This window comes from Diorhabda sublineata, chromosome X (assembly GCF_026230105.1).
Source record: "Diorhabda sublineata isolate icDioSubl1.1 chromosome X, icDioSubl1.1, whole genome shotgun sequence".
Classification (NCBI taxonomy): Eukaryota; Metazoa; Arthropoda; class Insecta; order Coleoptera; family Chrysomelidae; genus Diorhabda; species Diorhabda sublineata.
The window spans coordinates 32,869,351-32,886,109 of NC_079485.1; the positions used below are offsets into that span (position 1 = coordinate 32,869,351).

The 16,759-nt window shown below is 31.4% G+C and overlaps 1 protein-coding gene across 1 annotated transcript in view; it reads right to left on the bottom strand.

The window, feature by feature from the left end:
* Positions 1 to 16,759, bottom strand: part of LOC130451739 (atrial natriuretic peptide-converting enzyme) — a 116,466-nt gene that overhangs the window by 6,488 nt on the left and 93,219 nt on the right. Inside the window, exons 10-12 of the mRNA XM_056790955.1 lie at positions 7,913 to 8,088; positions 3,789 to 4,002; positions 2,927 to 3,080 (exon numbers count right to left, since the gene is read on the bottom strand). Coding sequence (XP_056646933.1) covers positions 2,927 to 3,080; positions 3,789 to 4,002; positions 7,913 to 8,088 — 544 coding nt within the window. The remainder of the gene's footprint in view (positions 1 to 2,926; positions 3,081 to 3,788; positions 4,003 to 7,912; positions 8,089 to 16,759) is intronic.

The window sequence follows — 16,759 nt, forward strand, 5'->3', positions numbered from 1 at the left end:
CAAAGAGAAGTCTCAACTAGATATAGACATTTTACTTAGATTTCTAAAAAAAATGAAACAAGAAATAAGACAAGAAGCAGAGAGAGAGAGAGAGACAGAAAAAGAAATGCTTTATTGTCAGAAGACAACCACAGTAACAAAATTATAGCTAATAGTAATAGGTAATAATTAGTATATAAGTCCATAGCAAAAATTGAACCAGTATGCAGCATATCTAGAATTAAATATTATTCGTTTACAGAGTAGAAGGCACTTTCCAGTAAATATGTCCTCAAATTATTGCGGAATGCAAGAAAAGATGATATCGATTCAATTTCAAATGGCAAGTGATTGTGTATTTTTTTGCAATGTAAAATATTGATCCTTCAACTAATTCTGAACGTGGAGTTGGTAGGTAAAGTTCGTGGTCCGCATTCCTAAGTAGATAGCCTTGCAACAATCTTTTTGAAATTGGAGAATCGTGCTTACGAATTACGCAAAAGGATTGAAAGATGAATAAAGAAGGAATAGTGAGGATTTACAATCTTTCAAAGAAGTCCCTGCTGTGAACCCTGCTGTTTTAATGCCGAGTGAATATTTAACTCTTTTGTAGTTTGAAGATTCTCTTAAATTGAATCGCAGCACACGTACATCAGAAGGGAAGGGAATATCGGAGATGCGAATCAATAAGGGCATAATAAACTGTTAAGGAGGTGGATAAGTTCAGTTCTTTGGAAACTGATCCCAGCGCAAAGCAAGAGAAACTTATTTTTTTAGATAAGGTGGCAATATGTCCACAACAAGCCCTAAAAATTTTACAGATTCAACGACGTCAGTAATAGTGTTATTTGATAAGAAAGGCTGCAATGTCTTTTTATAGGATACAACTTTGGTTTTAGAAACGTTGAGACAAAAAAGATTAGAATCGCACCATAATTTAAGGGTTATCAGGTCACTAGATATGGTCCTATGGAGTGCTGTGAGATCAGGGTCAGCAAATAGACATATTTTACCACTGATATCTAGATAGGCGATGTCGTTTATAAACAGAAGAAACAAAATAGGACCTAGTACTGAGCCTTGGGGCACCTCATATTCTATTGGCTTGCAAGATGACATCGTTGTATCAACCCTTATAGTCTGACTTCTGTTGGTAAGGTATGACTTAAACCATGCGAGAGATGTTCCCCTTAAACCGTAGTACTGCAATTTGTTGTCGAAAGCCTTAGAAAAATCACAAAAAGTTGTTGCAGTGGAGTGATGGCTGTTAAGGCTAGAGTACACATTATTAAGGAGGGAGAATATAGCATCATTTTTGCATTTGTTACTTGAAAACCCAAATTGATGGGTAGTAAGTATTTTATATTTAAACTGAAATGATAAAAGCCTCTTTTTGGCCAATCTTCCTATGCTCTTAGATAACGTGGAAAGGACTGCAATTGGGCGAAAATTCGATGCTTGACTTTTATCTCCTCCTTTATGCAGAGGTATAAGGAAATTGCGAAAAATATCATTTTGAAATGAAACGTTAATTAAAGTGGTAAGGTGATTTAATGTACAATCGGTACATTTTTTATGTAAGTCCATCAGTTCCAGATGAACTGATGTTATTAATTATACTGCGAAGCTCTGCTAAAACTACGGGCATAAAGAAAAAACTGTGTAAGTTAGCATTAGCATCAGGGAGATATGAAACCGGATCATGAAGGGAATTTGATCAATTTTTGGTTACATTCACAAAGTAATTATTGAGGTTATCAGGTGAAGTAGAGAATATGCTTGAAATCAGGCATAAGATGGAAAAAAGATAGGGAGAAGAATTAAGACTGAAATGAAATGAAATGAAGACAGAAACAAGGACAGAATTAGAAGATGTCAATGAAGAATTTGAAAAGGAATGGAGCATTTGAGAAACCAATAAACACAATTGAGACAGAATGTAGGGAAAGGTATTAGAGATAGTAAGTCTAATTGTACGGATGAAACAACAACGAGAAGATAACCAAGAGGAAATAATATTAATGGAATTGGAATAAAATTAAACAATAATATTGATTATTTTAATGATACTTAATTATAATGGAAGTAACAATTTTAATGGAGGTAACAATTTTAATAGAAATGGAGATTATTTCAGAGGAAGCTTATTTAGGTATTTCGAGGGCACATTAATATAATAATATTAATTATAATAATGAATATTGTAATCAGAATCATCACAAAAATTTTGAAAACAATAGCAGTAGAGATGGAGAATACAGAAATTTTCCAAATATAGGAATTTTCAATGATAATTTCCCCAAAATGTATTCAAACCCAAATCATTTGCACAAAATCAATTACCAAAACCTTTATTTATTTCACGTAACTTTACTGAACGTACTCCAAAACCTATCAATAGTAATAATGATAGATTTTTCCGACCACATCCAAATGCTTAACCGAACTTTGTTTCTTCTGAAGAGTTATATTTAAATCAGTGTTCTAATTCAGATTATAATCACGTCAATCAATATAATTAATATGACGAAATAGAATTTGACGAAAATGACACAAAGAACTATTTTGACGAAAACAATTTTGTAAAAACTAATGACAATATTGCGAAATTAATTTTAAGTTTAGTAGGTTGAGTTTTAACCATGTATTTTTTAATAAGGGTCATTTTCAGCGAGTAGATATGGATATTCAAATTGATTATGTTTATCCTTTCTCTATCGAAGTTCATTCACTGCTAATATCGCAGATTTGCAATGACTTCAATATGTTTATTTATCTAGAATATCTATTCTCCTCTGTCTTTTCTTTCATAGTAAAACCTGTTTTTGAAAATGATCCCACAAGTACAAGATATATCTATTATGATACGAAAGATATTTGACAACGTGATTGAAGGATGATACAAAACTCAATGTAACAAAACGTTTCTTAGAAACATTAGTTTTACCTGGAAAAGTGCAACATCATTATCATGAGCAACTCCGATATTGTACATAGGATGTGGAACCACACGTTTGACTTTCATTTTTTGTCCATAAAAAGAATGTGCGTGTCTTCTCGTTATGCCTAACTGAATCGTCCAACCAGATACGTCTGAATGACTGAAAATGAAAAAAAAAAAAATAACATGATATGGCATACTCACATTACGGAGGTACTCTATGTTTTGTTAGAGACATAGGTGATAGGTATGTACTACTTTTACGTAGGTATAAAGCTTATTAGTTACAGGATAAAAGTTACAGTTGTATTAATTCCTTTATTGATTATTTTCAAGCAGACCATAGCAATTCTGAACACACTATCGCTATATATTAATACTTACTATTACACTTTTTGACGCCTACTCGATAGAAATTTTATGAGTGTTGGTATAGTGATAACAGTTAACAGTGTGTTCAGTATGAATATCAATAACGGTTCCAGAAATTCAAACCTAAATCGTAGCTATATATAATTGTCTGAATTATTAACTGTACATTTAACTAAGAATTAGAATGTACGTTTGTAAGGTCCGGTTTAAGTATTAACATTCTGAGTAGGTTTTGTTACTACTTTCCAAGCATAATAATAGACAATATTGTAAAAACCTAACAGGGCCAGGATTTGCCCCAAACTAATGGAAACAATCGAATCCAGGATCTTTCGATCCGGAGTCCTGGCTCTATCTTCTGAAGCACAAGTTCCTTAAGAAAAAGTTTAGTTACTTGACGCGAAGTTTGAATTACATGTGGCATGTATGCAAATTTTGAAGTGAATTAAAGTAATTGGTAACATATATCATTATATTAATAACGGTGTACACTTACTTTCCCACACAATGTGATGCTGTGAGGACCCATTGATCAGCAATTAGCACTCCCGCACAGTAAAATATTTCTTCTGGCCCACCGAGGAGCGCTGCCAAAAAAGGCCAATCACCTGGCTTGGATCTAACTCCACCCACGATTCTATTTTGTCGTTGTTCATGTTTCTTTTTATTGTTGTCAGAAGCGTCGTATGTTTTACGAACTCTACCACATGCTGCAAAGAGATTGATAGTTATTTATGTCAAAAATTAATTTTACAGACACACATAGTTTTACAAACATAGAAACGCATAATTTTTATCCGTGTATAACATTCTAAGAACTTCACTACCATACATATTTATTTTTATTTTCGAAATAATTCACAAGAAAAGTAAGTAATAAAGAGTAGGTTTAGTAAACTGTTTTCTCCTGACTTCTTCTGATGGGCCTGATATTCATTAAGGGTTTCACCAGATTATTTGAATGCTCAATTCTGACGGAGTTTCTTTTTTGAGCATCTTGTTAATCTCTTATTATCGAACAGATTGTATATTGTTATCCTTCATAACTCTCAGATGATTGATACCATTAAAATATCTCTATTTGATTGGGATGCAGTTCCTGACAATTATAATTAGTAGTTTTATATATGTTCAAATATATTCTTATACATTAGCGTCATATTATATAACGATATTTTGTATTTTTGAACTATTATCTAGTATAGTTGATTAATTTTGTTCTTTTCTTCAAGACAGGTGATAAATGGATTATAAAAACTGGTCCGAAAAATTTGACACCAACAGATTTTGTTTCTGGCCTTTTTACGATGCCGACGAGAAGATGACCTGACTTTGGTCATCGTAGTCAATCAAATGTGGGAAGAGCTACCTCACGTGCTAACCGCACTGATGACCAGAGAGAAACAGATCCAGAAAATAGTCGTATATCAGAATTGCCAACAATCATAGGGGGAAAATACCGATGATTCCAACGGATTTACCATCCGATTTTAAATTTTTACAATTTTCGGTACGTCTGGTCTTTGCGATGACCATAAATAATTCGCAAGGCTAGTTGTTGAAAGTATGCGGAATTAACTGTTTCACGCATGGGCAATTATACGTGGCGTGTTCGCGCGTCGGGAAACCGTTATCTTTGTTTATTTACGCACCATAAAACAAAACAAAGAATACAGTTTATTAGAAAGCTCTAAATTGATTAATACTCTGTATCATAAGTGTGTGTGTATGTCCATATCAAACCAGGTTCTTTAGTTTACATTGGAGGTCTTTGTGCCGCATCTTATCGAAGACTTAACTTATATTTAAAGATGTAACCGAGCAATATCCTTTGTCTTGCCAAATCATTGCTGATTTGTTCAACAACTTTATGAATTGGTTGGGTAGTTTCGTGCCGATGACGCAATCCAAATTGGTAATTAAGTAGGTATGATTTGTTTTTCTTCTATTATTGCATTGAGTCTCTTAAGTAGTAGCTTTCAAAAGACTTTAGAGAAAACTGGAGGAAGGCTAATGGGTATATATGGACTTATTTTTCGGTTTTTCTGGTTTCGGTATCATTGTGATTTGAGCTATATTCCACTGATGTAGGAAATAGCTGAGACTTAGGTTAGCCCTATATATTTGCAAACTTGTAGCATTTTCAGTTTTAGCAGCATTTTTGTCATAATTAAAGACGTCATTGTCGAAATCAACTCCAGCTTTAACTATATTGCTGCTACTACTACCATAGGAGTCTTTGCAAAAATTTCTGCATTGTAAAGCTGCTTTTACCACTTCATCGAGATGTGCCACAGCCTTCCATATATTTTTGAGAAATACGTAGATGCAAACTCATAAAATTGAGAAAAGATTGTCTGATTATTTTTCGTTTCTGGTTTTTATATATATCAAGAAGATTTTCTATGGAAAGTTTTTTTGTGTAGTTTTAGCTATGTGACAAGTAATTTCGAAAGCAATAAAAAAATTGGCGATGTGCTGACATCAAATCATACTTATTAAACTGTAATTATTATAACAAAATTCAAAGTAAATAAATACCTTTGTAGTTGTTCCAAGATCATGAGAGATGAGATAGGAATAATTATACTGAAAAAGTCTAGAAGAAAATGTTTGAAGTCACCGCCAATTGATGTATGTTATAATGAGGAAGAGACAATATATCCAGTCAATTATTTTTCAAAAGTAAGCGAACTAAGACAAAAAATTATACGTGTTTCAATACTAGCAGGAGCTGTTTAATGATAAATGAGAGAAATTTGAACATTCCTAAAAATGAAAAGGTACAAAATAGATCAATCCTCTAAATAACGGTTATTGAATTGATTATATTGATATTTTCTTCTCATATCGTAATTTTCGCCTAATTCATTTCAAGGATTGATCTAGGAGGATTTAAAAATTCTCACGAATTTTTTCCTCGAAACATTAATAGGCTTCGAATTTTCAACAGGAAGGTGTTGGCGTGTTTGAAATTATTTTTTTAATAATATTGTAATGTAATGTATAGCAAATACAATAAAGCGACCAAAGAGCTAAAAGAAATGATACTGGAACTTAGAAATTCAAAGCTCTGATGAAATTAATACCAAAAATAGTAACAAACAACTCTCCGTGGAAAGCAACTAGGAACTTGAGAAGATCAACACATCACAATCAACCAGTTAAGGATAGTCGAAATACATGGCCAAGGAGTCACAAAGATAAAGCAAAGATGTTTTTGTGACTCACCTACAACAAGTTTTCCAACCATATCCGCGAGACATACTCGATGATGAAGAAGGTGTAATAAGGAATTTCTAGATGCACCATACCAAATGGATTTACCATATTATAAAATCAAAACATTTAAGGTAATAGAAGCGACCAGGACAGAAATTGACATTAGAAAGGCACCCGGATTAGACTTAATTACTGGTAAGGCCACCAAAACAAGGGAAAGATCAACATAAGCCACATCTCCACAGACCTATTAGCTTGCTTCCCATCTTGTCAAAGGTATTTGAAAGAAATCTACATAAAAAGACTAAATAGCATCATAAATGAAGCCAAAGTCATACCACAACACCAATTCAGATTCCAAAATAAACATAGCACAATAGAACAGGTACACCGACTAATCAACGAAATAAATAGTGATTCTGAACTAAAAGATATAGCTCAGTAGCCTTCCTGGACATCTCACAAGCCTTCGACAAAGTATGGCACGAAGGATTATACTACAAATTGAAAAAATACCTACCTAACATTTCGCAGTTAATGAGTTCTTGTTCATCCTATTATGGAATTTTCTAAATTAGAGCATACGATTTTTAGTTTGTCTCGTTGATTTTCAACATTTTCATTCTAGTCTTCAACCTTGTCGGGTTTTATTGTTATGTTCGATAAAATTTACATAATTTTTGATTCTAAATCCATATCCAAGGTATGTAAGATTTCATCTAAATCATCTGTATCTAGGTAAGGTAGAAAGTTGAAGAAAGGGAATTATTATCATTATCTTTTTTGTCTACGACGTTAATTTGGGGCATTAGAGTATCAAGGTTTGAATTATTTTGACCTTATTTATATATTATTCCATTATCCTACTACTCGAGTTTCATAGAAAATAACCCCTGGACGGGTTTATGTTCGAAAACGATTTACCTAGGAATTCACACTTGTCTAATGGTACTTTCAGAAAATTTTCTTTGAGTTTATTAAACACTTGCTTAACATTGCAAAAATGTTCGTGTAAGGAAGTTGAAAATATAATTATGTCATCCATGTAAACAAGACATATTTTGTTTTGCATATCCTCCAATACGTTATCCATAAGACGATGGTAAGTTGCGGGGGCATTTTTGTGGAAGCCCACTTAAATAAAGTAGTAAAATTATTCGTAGGACATCATCAATATAATGTTGTAAGTTGGCAATGGCAAACTCAGATATTTATTAGATATAGAATTAGATGAGTTGAGACATTATGCATTAAAACTGATAATGACTAATATTCATAAATGGAAGAAATATCTGTACTTAAAAGTTGTACTTCATATATATATATACTCAAAAATCTACTTCTATAGATTGAATCAAGTGCTGTTAATTAATGTTATGATAAAAAAATCGAACTTACCATAGTTGGTACAAGATAGATGCACAGTTGGATAATTCTTTTCTGGACAAGCTGCAAATTCTCTGATTAAATTCTTAGGGCGTTTATGTTGATTAAATCTCCAAATTGCTGTAGTCTCGTGAATAATAGGAGATTGAATATCCACTCCCTGTAATAGACGACTATAATTCGCCTTCCTGAAAAAAAAAACAACCAAATTCTTCTAATATCACAGATTATTAGTTACTCACATTAATAAAGTCCTGACACAACTGATCAATTTTAAAATAATTCTCTGATAATTTCACATTTCATAGCTAAAGCTTACTTATTTCATTTTTGTATCAAAACTTCAATATCCACTTTTTTTGCGTATTAAGGTTGGATTTATTTTGATCCTACTGCTAGTTTCCTAATCAGATATCTCATTTTTTATCATCATCTACACATTTCCATGGAATTTGAGACAAATTCAAAAATTTTATTAAAAAAATAACGACTGACTTTTGATATCTTGTTTTCCGATATCAAAAAAGTATTACACCGCGGCTAAAATTACAGATATTCCGGTAGCATTTGATTTCTTCCTTTCTGTTGTACGAGAGTATAACGCTTACATTTGTTTTTTTTGTATTTCTTTTAATTGAAAGTATTACATAAATTTAAATTTAGAGTTGAGAACCCTTCCGGCTTTTCCCCAAAGATAAATCAAACATTTGTATTATGTCCAGCAGTATAAGTATCTATGATGTCTGTTACACATATATTTAAGATAAACAAACCACCATTACCACCTTTGTGAGATAGTGAGTCGGATTTTACACTAGAAAGGAAGAAGAGAACGATTTTGATTTTGCAGTAATTAGTTGAATTTTCCACAGATAACGATGAAACATGATATAAAAACAGAAATGAATAGGCGAGGATATGAAGTAGACAGAGTTCAGAGAGATGGACAATAGACACCACGGAATGTTTTTTTCTTTATTTAGTTTTTTTTTCAAATGAAAGTGTATAATCGAGCCTTTTATGGTATTCACCTAACCTTATCCTTCAGTAGGCTTACCGCCGTAGGTTCTAGCCGCATGAAACCTTTGATTTGATGAAGTGAAATCATTTGTTTTAATGGACCCTTATTTTCTTCTAAAATAACTATCGAATACAGAAAAGTGGTTTTAAGTAAATATCTGCTAATATAGGTAAATAATGACAACAAAAATTCAAGTATTTTCTAAGAAATTTGTTAAAAACCATAGGTCTATATTTTTTTTTTGGTCTTATGTCCGTAGACTAACTTCAATATATTTTTCGAGCTTTCGAATACTTACGTATTCATCGTCTGGGACTGAAATTATGGTTAAGAACAATATATGAAATATGTAAAAATGTAATCAATAATAATAAAATTTATTTACAATAATCAATTAAGATTTGTGGTGGCTTCAAATTGTATTGATTCTTGTAAAAATTTGAAATTCATGGGACTCAAAATTCAATATTCAAAATGACGTTAAATAGAAATATTGATTCATTGAAATATTGATTCTGGTTACTATAGGAATTTTTATTGATTTATAATTGGTTAGATTATAAATGACGTTGAATTTTTGTAGGTTAGAAAAGGATAAGTTGTAATTAATGATGTTCAATATTGATTGGTTATGTTATGGATAACATTTAATTTTAATAGGCTAGATCGTTATAAATATATCTAATTATTTATTGGTTCGAATATAAATGACCAAAAAAATTTATAGGTTTAATCGATATTAGTGAAATTGAAATTTATAGGTTAGGCGAGGTTAGTTGGTTGTTATTGGCGTTGATTTTTATAGAATTTGTTTTCTCAAAATCCAAAAGATATGCATAGATTACACTAATGTTATTTAAATCAGTTTTCGTACTGATGCGTTAATCATTTTGGGCAATATCTGTTGTTTCTAAGAATAGACATTTTTTGGAATTTTTTTCTGCTGTCAAAACGTTGGCAGATTCATAATTCATATAGTGTCCTCCATGATAGACATGAGTCGCTATTGAATATATATCAGAATATAATCTGTTGTCAGTCTTGTGGGAGGTTATATGATTGATGAGTGACCTTTTCGACTGACCAATGTACATTTTATCAATGTTTAAACACTAATTTTTAGCAATATATAGTTCTTTTATAATAATAAAAATTACCAACAAATTTTTGGAACACCAAAGGGGTTTTCAATATCCCCCATATTAGCAGATTATTTAAAGGATTATATTTTGGACTTTGTTTTATCCTTCAAATTATTCTTCATTGAAAAGTATGAAGATGATAATTGATAATTTACTATTTTACTTCAATAGTTTCGATCACCATATACAATCCACTATTGAAAAGGAAAATCGTTATCTTTTTAAGATACTAAATGCATAAAAAACGAAGTTGAAAAAATTTTTAGAAACATATATTGCACAAAATGATCAATGCATCAATAAGAAAACTTATTCAAAAACCTTAGTGTAATTTATGCATATCTTTTAGATTTTTAAAAAACAAATTGTATAAAAATATAACGCCAATAACAAATAACTAACCTCACCTAACCTATAAAGTTCAACTTCACTCATAACGATTTAACCTATAAAATTTATTATCATTTATTTTTGAACCAATAAATATTCAGCTATATTTACAACGACCTAGCCTATTAAAATTTAATGTCATCCATAAATTAACCAATCAATATTGAACATCATTCACTACAACTGATTCTTATCTAACCTACAAAAATTCAACATCATTCATAATCTAACCAATTATAAATTAATAAAAATTCCTTTAATAACCAGAATCAATATTTCAATTAATCAATATTTCTATCATACGTCATATTAATATTGAATGTTGAATCCCATGATTTTCAAGTTTCTACAGAAATTAATATAATGAAAATGATGACCGATCGGGAAGGCCAGTTTCTGTGTCAGACCCCGAAAATATCGATGCAGTTCATGACATGATTTTATCAGACCGTCGAATTGGGGTAAAACGGATATCTGAAGCACTGAATATTTCATACTAACGCGTTCATCATATAGTTCACGTCTATTTGGACATGAGAAAAATTGCTGCAAAATGGATACCCAAATGTTTGAATGTTGACCAAAAGCAAGCAAGGGTAGAAGCATCGCGATCGATCTGTGCTCGATTTGAAAACGAACGATGTAGATTTCTTAAACCGAATTGTTACTATGGATGAGACTTGGGTACATTTCTACTATCCAGAAACAAAGCAACAATCGATGGAATGGCGACACTCTGGTTCTCCAAGACCTAATAAGTTTCATGTCCAAAAATCAGCTGGAAGAATTCTTGCTTCAGTTTTTTGGGATTGCCATGGAGTAATCTGATTGGTTTTTTGATAAGGGTAGAACAATAACTATTCGATATTACTGACCACTCTACGGAAAAAAATTAAAAAAAGAAGACGCGGAATGCTATCCAAAGGTGTTTTGTTTTTGCAGGACAACGTCACTGCACACAATTCTCATGTTGCCATGCTAGAACACCCCCCTTATTCAGAAAATTTGGCTCCGTCCGACTATCATCTCTTTTCTCAACTAAAAAAAGTTTAAAAAGTCGTAAGTTTTCTTCCAACGAGGAGGTAATAAAAGCTGTGGAAGTCTGATTTGCAGAGCAAGAAGAAAGGTCTAGAGACGTTGCAGTAATAAAATATTTTGACATTGAAATTTTGTTTGGTTCTATAGTAAGCTAAGCTTTTCGATATATCCTCGTATATAATATTGCAGTACCTAATAATGACGTAATAGTAACTAATCAAAAAAATATTATCTCTGTAATTGTGCTTTGCACCAACACGTTGTTATGATCAGCTCCTGTTTATGGTGGTTAGATTAAATAATATTACTGGCGACCTAATTAATCGTATTTAATCAAACGACGTCAATAAGGGAAATATTTAATGAAAGTTATTCCTGTGTCAACACGAATATTGCATAATCAGCTTGGAGTTTTAATTTGAAATTTGTCGTTTTAGTGAATATCAATTATATTTCAATCAAAAGGGAATGAATTGGGATTAATAAACGTAGTTAAAATCATACGAGTCAACGCCAGCTAGATAAGAAAACTGCTTTAATTTCATATAAATATTAGCAAAAGTCAATTTTTAAGCAAAACAAAACATATTTCCAAAAAATTTATATTAATCCAGTCACGAGGAGTGAGCAAAGTATAAGAAAACTGTTTCGCTCAGAGGCAGTATAAGTGGATAGAAAATATAAAAGATCTCAATGGGGCAATGGAATTTTATGATTAAATTGTGGGGTGTATTGAAATTTACCTGATGCACAATGGATCCTCGATCCAAAAATTAAAATGTGTGGATTCATCAGAGGCTTGGAAATTTGAACCAAAAATTAATATTTTTTTATGACCGTATATAAATTTGTAATTTTAAAAATTCATTCTAGGTAAATACAGTCAAATTTCCTCACCAACAGCATTATCTACTATGGTTGTGGGTTGCATGACTTCTATCCAATTTCAATATGATATGAATTTATATCTTATGAAATTACACATACACATTGAAGTTTTGATATGTTCGTCTTCCCATTTCAAATGTATACTTATCTTCTAATTGATAAAGCCGTAATATTTCGGACGTATTAGTAATTAAAATATTCGTTACATTGTGGTGCCAAAATATCCGAATATTATTGAATTTGGAAATAAACTCCTCTTCCATTAAAACACCATCGAATATTGCTAAAATTACCGCAAACTTTCGATAGGTTGCATACGTAATAAATTTGAAATATACTAAAAATGTTTAAATTAATTTGATATTAATTCGATCAAAATCATTTTGAAAGACTGAGAACATTGTTTGTCTAAGTAAGTTAAGGTTTTGTTATCAATTGTTATCAAAATGTAATAATCGTAATTTTCGTTCCTTCAACTAAGCGGACTCTGTTTTAAAAATTTTGCTCTTTAAATAAGCCTCCAAAAAAATTTTGTGGTGTTAATTTAGGAAATTTTGCTGATAATTCATTTAAACCTCTACTTCTAATCCATTATGTAGAAAATTATATTGCACTTCAGTTCTATTGAAGATTCAAGATATGTTTCTCCGTTTTAATTTTGTGGAAAAATGGTCATCAATACGGTTCCTATGAATTCACCAACAATGTTTAAGAAAATTGTCCCTCTTTTTTTTGCACACTTGGTAATAATTTCAACGTGCTTTGCCATAGAATATACTATTTTGGAAATATTCAAAACATATCTTATTATTTACTTCATGCCAAACATTATGCACATTAGGAAACCATCATTGCTTTTAATTTTCAGGAAGTGTAGAACTTTTAATTAAAATTTGATTTTGCAAAGATGATGGATATATAGAAAGAATTCTTTAATGCCTAAATACTCTTTCTTAATGCATTGGTTCCTCCATATATCAGCTCTATGCTTATTTCATCTTAACCAGGTGCTTCTTCATTTTTCGTTTTATTTATATTTTCCTTAACTTCTTCTATTGTTAATTCTTCTGATAAGGTTACTTGATCATTCTCCTCTAGTTCCTCGTCCTTTTTTGTGCTTGATTCAGTTAGCAAGTCCTTAAAGTAATCTACTCATATTTGTTTATATTATATTATATACTTTTCGTACAAAATATTTGTATTTCTTTCTTTTTCTATTTCTCTAACAATAGTATCCATCCACTCACGTTTACTTTTCTTTATAAGCCCACTTCTCTCCTTTCTAACCATTTCGTATTGTTTTCTATCTTGAATTCTGTTCCTTTTTTATCCATCGTAGTCTCTGACATTCTTTTCCCTTGCAGGTCTTTTTTATATTTGTTCCATTCTTTCTTGATAGTTTCCCCTTCGTTTTCATTTTCTGTTAGTAAATTCTCTGTATGTGCAACATATTCTTTCTGGTTGTTTTCATTTTATCGTTTATTGTTATGATATTCATATTTTGTGTCAGTTATTCTTTTGTCTTACTTTCGCCGTAAAGATCAAGTGATCGGAGTTCGCACATGCTTCTCTCGATCTCATATCTCTTGTGATTTTTGTGGTGCTGGAATCTAGTACTGCTGATATTGCCGCTGATCATATTTGTTCGTGCAGCTAAATTACATAATCGTTGTCCATTATCATTTATTCCTTCAAGTATTGTTTCTTCCTTCCCTATTAGAGCGTGAAATCTCCTTTGATTAATGTTTTATCTTGCTTTGACATATTCTTTATTTCTTCTTATATTTTTTTCATGAAATTGTTCTTTGTCCTCTTTGTTACTTTCCTCCGTTGGGGCGTACACATTTAATACTGAGAGATTGGATGGTTTTGATTTAATTCTTAAGTATGCCAGCGTTTCATTAATTAGTATGAATGCTAGTACTTTTTGTCTCAATCCTCCAAGCATCATGAATCCTACTTCACACTGGCCTTTCATTAACTAAGTATCGGAAGCTGAAATTTTTATTTTTTTATGATTCCTTGTCCCATATTCTTTCCTGTACTGCCGCGAATCAGTTCCATACTTTGTTAATTCCAAGTCTCTTGCATATTTCCTATTCTTAGCATAGTTCTACTGTTCCATGCACATATTTTCATCACTTTTTCCATGTTACGCTTTTTATTAGTTTTGTCTTTTTTCAGTTTTTTTTTGTTTTTAGCTTTATTTTACATTGTTTGTTTTATTATCTTTAACTTTTTTTCGAGTTTTCCTTCTCTTTTGTTTAATTTCCACACCTTTTCATTTATCAATACTTTGCGTATTTTCCATTTCTTTTCTCAGTATTGGCAAAGTCGCTTGACAGCTTCTATCTCTTTCTCTCTCTTTTCGTTAAGTCTTCATTAATGTATAATCCATCTCGTGCCAAATTTCTCAGTTTTGCTTTATTCTCCATAATATTTTTTTGTCCTCTTCACCTTTTGCAAGCAAATTTTTGGGACTATATGTATGGCCGACTTAATGTGAGCTTCCACTTTCATGTATTGTTTCAAGAATTCTGTATTTTCTGTATACAGGGTGATTCATTAAGAATGTTCAATCTCTGAACTGTAGATTCTAGACCTCAAAATATGACGATTTTGCTTAACATGCCTTATGCAAATATTGCTAGTTTCCGAGATACGGAGTGTTCAAAGTTTAAATTTAAATTTTGATTTTCGCAATAATTTTTTATGTTTTCATAATTTCTATTTGAAAATAGGCAATTTTACATTTTTTGACATAAGGAATGATAATTTGCTCTCTAATTTAACATTACTAATAGAGGGCGCTAGTTACCCTTGTTTGTGTTAATTAAATCAAAGTAAACTTTTTTGGGCTAAACTTACAGCTAAAAAATTAAAAAGCGTTATATTCTACAAAAAAAAGTTACTCTTCTTTAATTCGTGTAACTCAATCGGTTATCGAGTAATAAAAGTAATAAAAAACTTCAAAGCAAATGCTCAAAATACATTAGTATACCATTTATTAACAATTTAGTAATTAACAAGTGTAATAGTTATTTATCAAATAATGCCTAGGCATAACGATTTTTCCAATAATGAGATGCGCGATATGATTTGTGTGTTTGCTCAGTCAAATTATAGTGGTCCAGCTGCGGCTCGAAGATATTCATAATTATACCCAAATCGAAGGCAACCCAATTATAAACTGTACCGAAATATTTACAACCGCTTAGGTGAAACGGGGTATTTACGCTCTAAAACTGAGCACGGCGCTACAAAAACAATCACTGCCGATGAAGAAGTTGAAATTTTAATTTGTGTTACGGAGAATCCAGATATCAGTACTCGTCGATTAAGTCTGCAAACAAGTATAAGCCAATCATCTATTTTTAGAATACTAAAGAGGGAAATATTGCATCCATATCATTACACTCCTGTTCAGAATTTATTACTTCAAGATTTACCTAAGCGTCTACAATTTGCCCATTTTTTGCAAGATAAACAAAATGTTAACCCAGATTTTCTGGATACAATTCTTTTTACTGATGAGGCAACATTTACCAGACGAGGAATATTTAATTATAAAAATAATCATTTGTGGCATTCTGAAAATCTACATGGAAACACGAGGGAAACACATTTTCAGCACGAGTTTAAGGTTAACATTTGGTGTGGTGTAATATGTGGGTATTTAATAGGTCCTTTTGAACTTCCAACCAATTTAAATGGACCTCTTTATTTAGATTTTCTTCAAGAACATTTACACGAATTACAAGAAGGTATACCTCTCGCTTTAAGACAAAATATGTGGTTTTTGCACGACGGAGCACCACCACATTATTCTTTACAAGTTTGTCAATACTTAAACGAACAGTTTCCGCATCGATGGATTGGTTGTAGAAGTGAGTTTGCTTGGCCACCAAGAGGCCCCGATTTAAAATCTTTGGATTTTTCAATTTGGTCGCAAATGAAGGCATTAGTTTATAAAGAAAAAATTACTCCTCTTCCACAACTGCGACGGAAAATAGAAGCCGCGGATGTAGTTAAAAATATTAAACAAGGATTATTTGATATTAAGAGATCTTTACGAAAGCGGATCATAAAGTATATTGAAGTAAATGGTGGACATTTTGAGCATTTGCTTTGAAGTTTTTTTATTTTTGTTTGTTATTGTTACATATTTAAGGAAAAAGCTACAAAAGATAGCCAAATCGAACGTTAATAAGATCTCGAAGACGAATATGTTGAAGATTTATGAACATATTTTTTATATAATTTATTTTTTTTCTCTAAATATCGGTACAAAAGAGCATCCCTCGTATTAGGTAGGTAACAGATTAATATATTTATAATAAGCATAGATATGGCAGAATGCTTCATTAAATCCTGCATTCA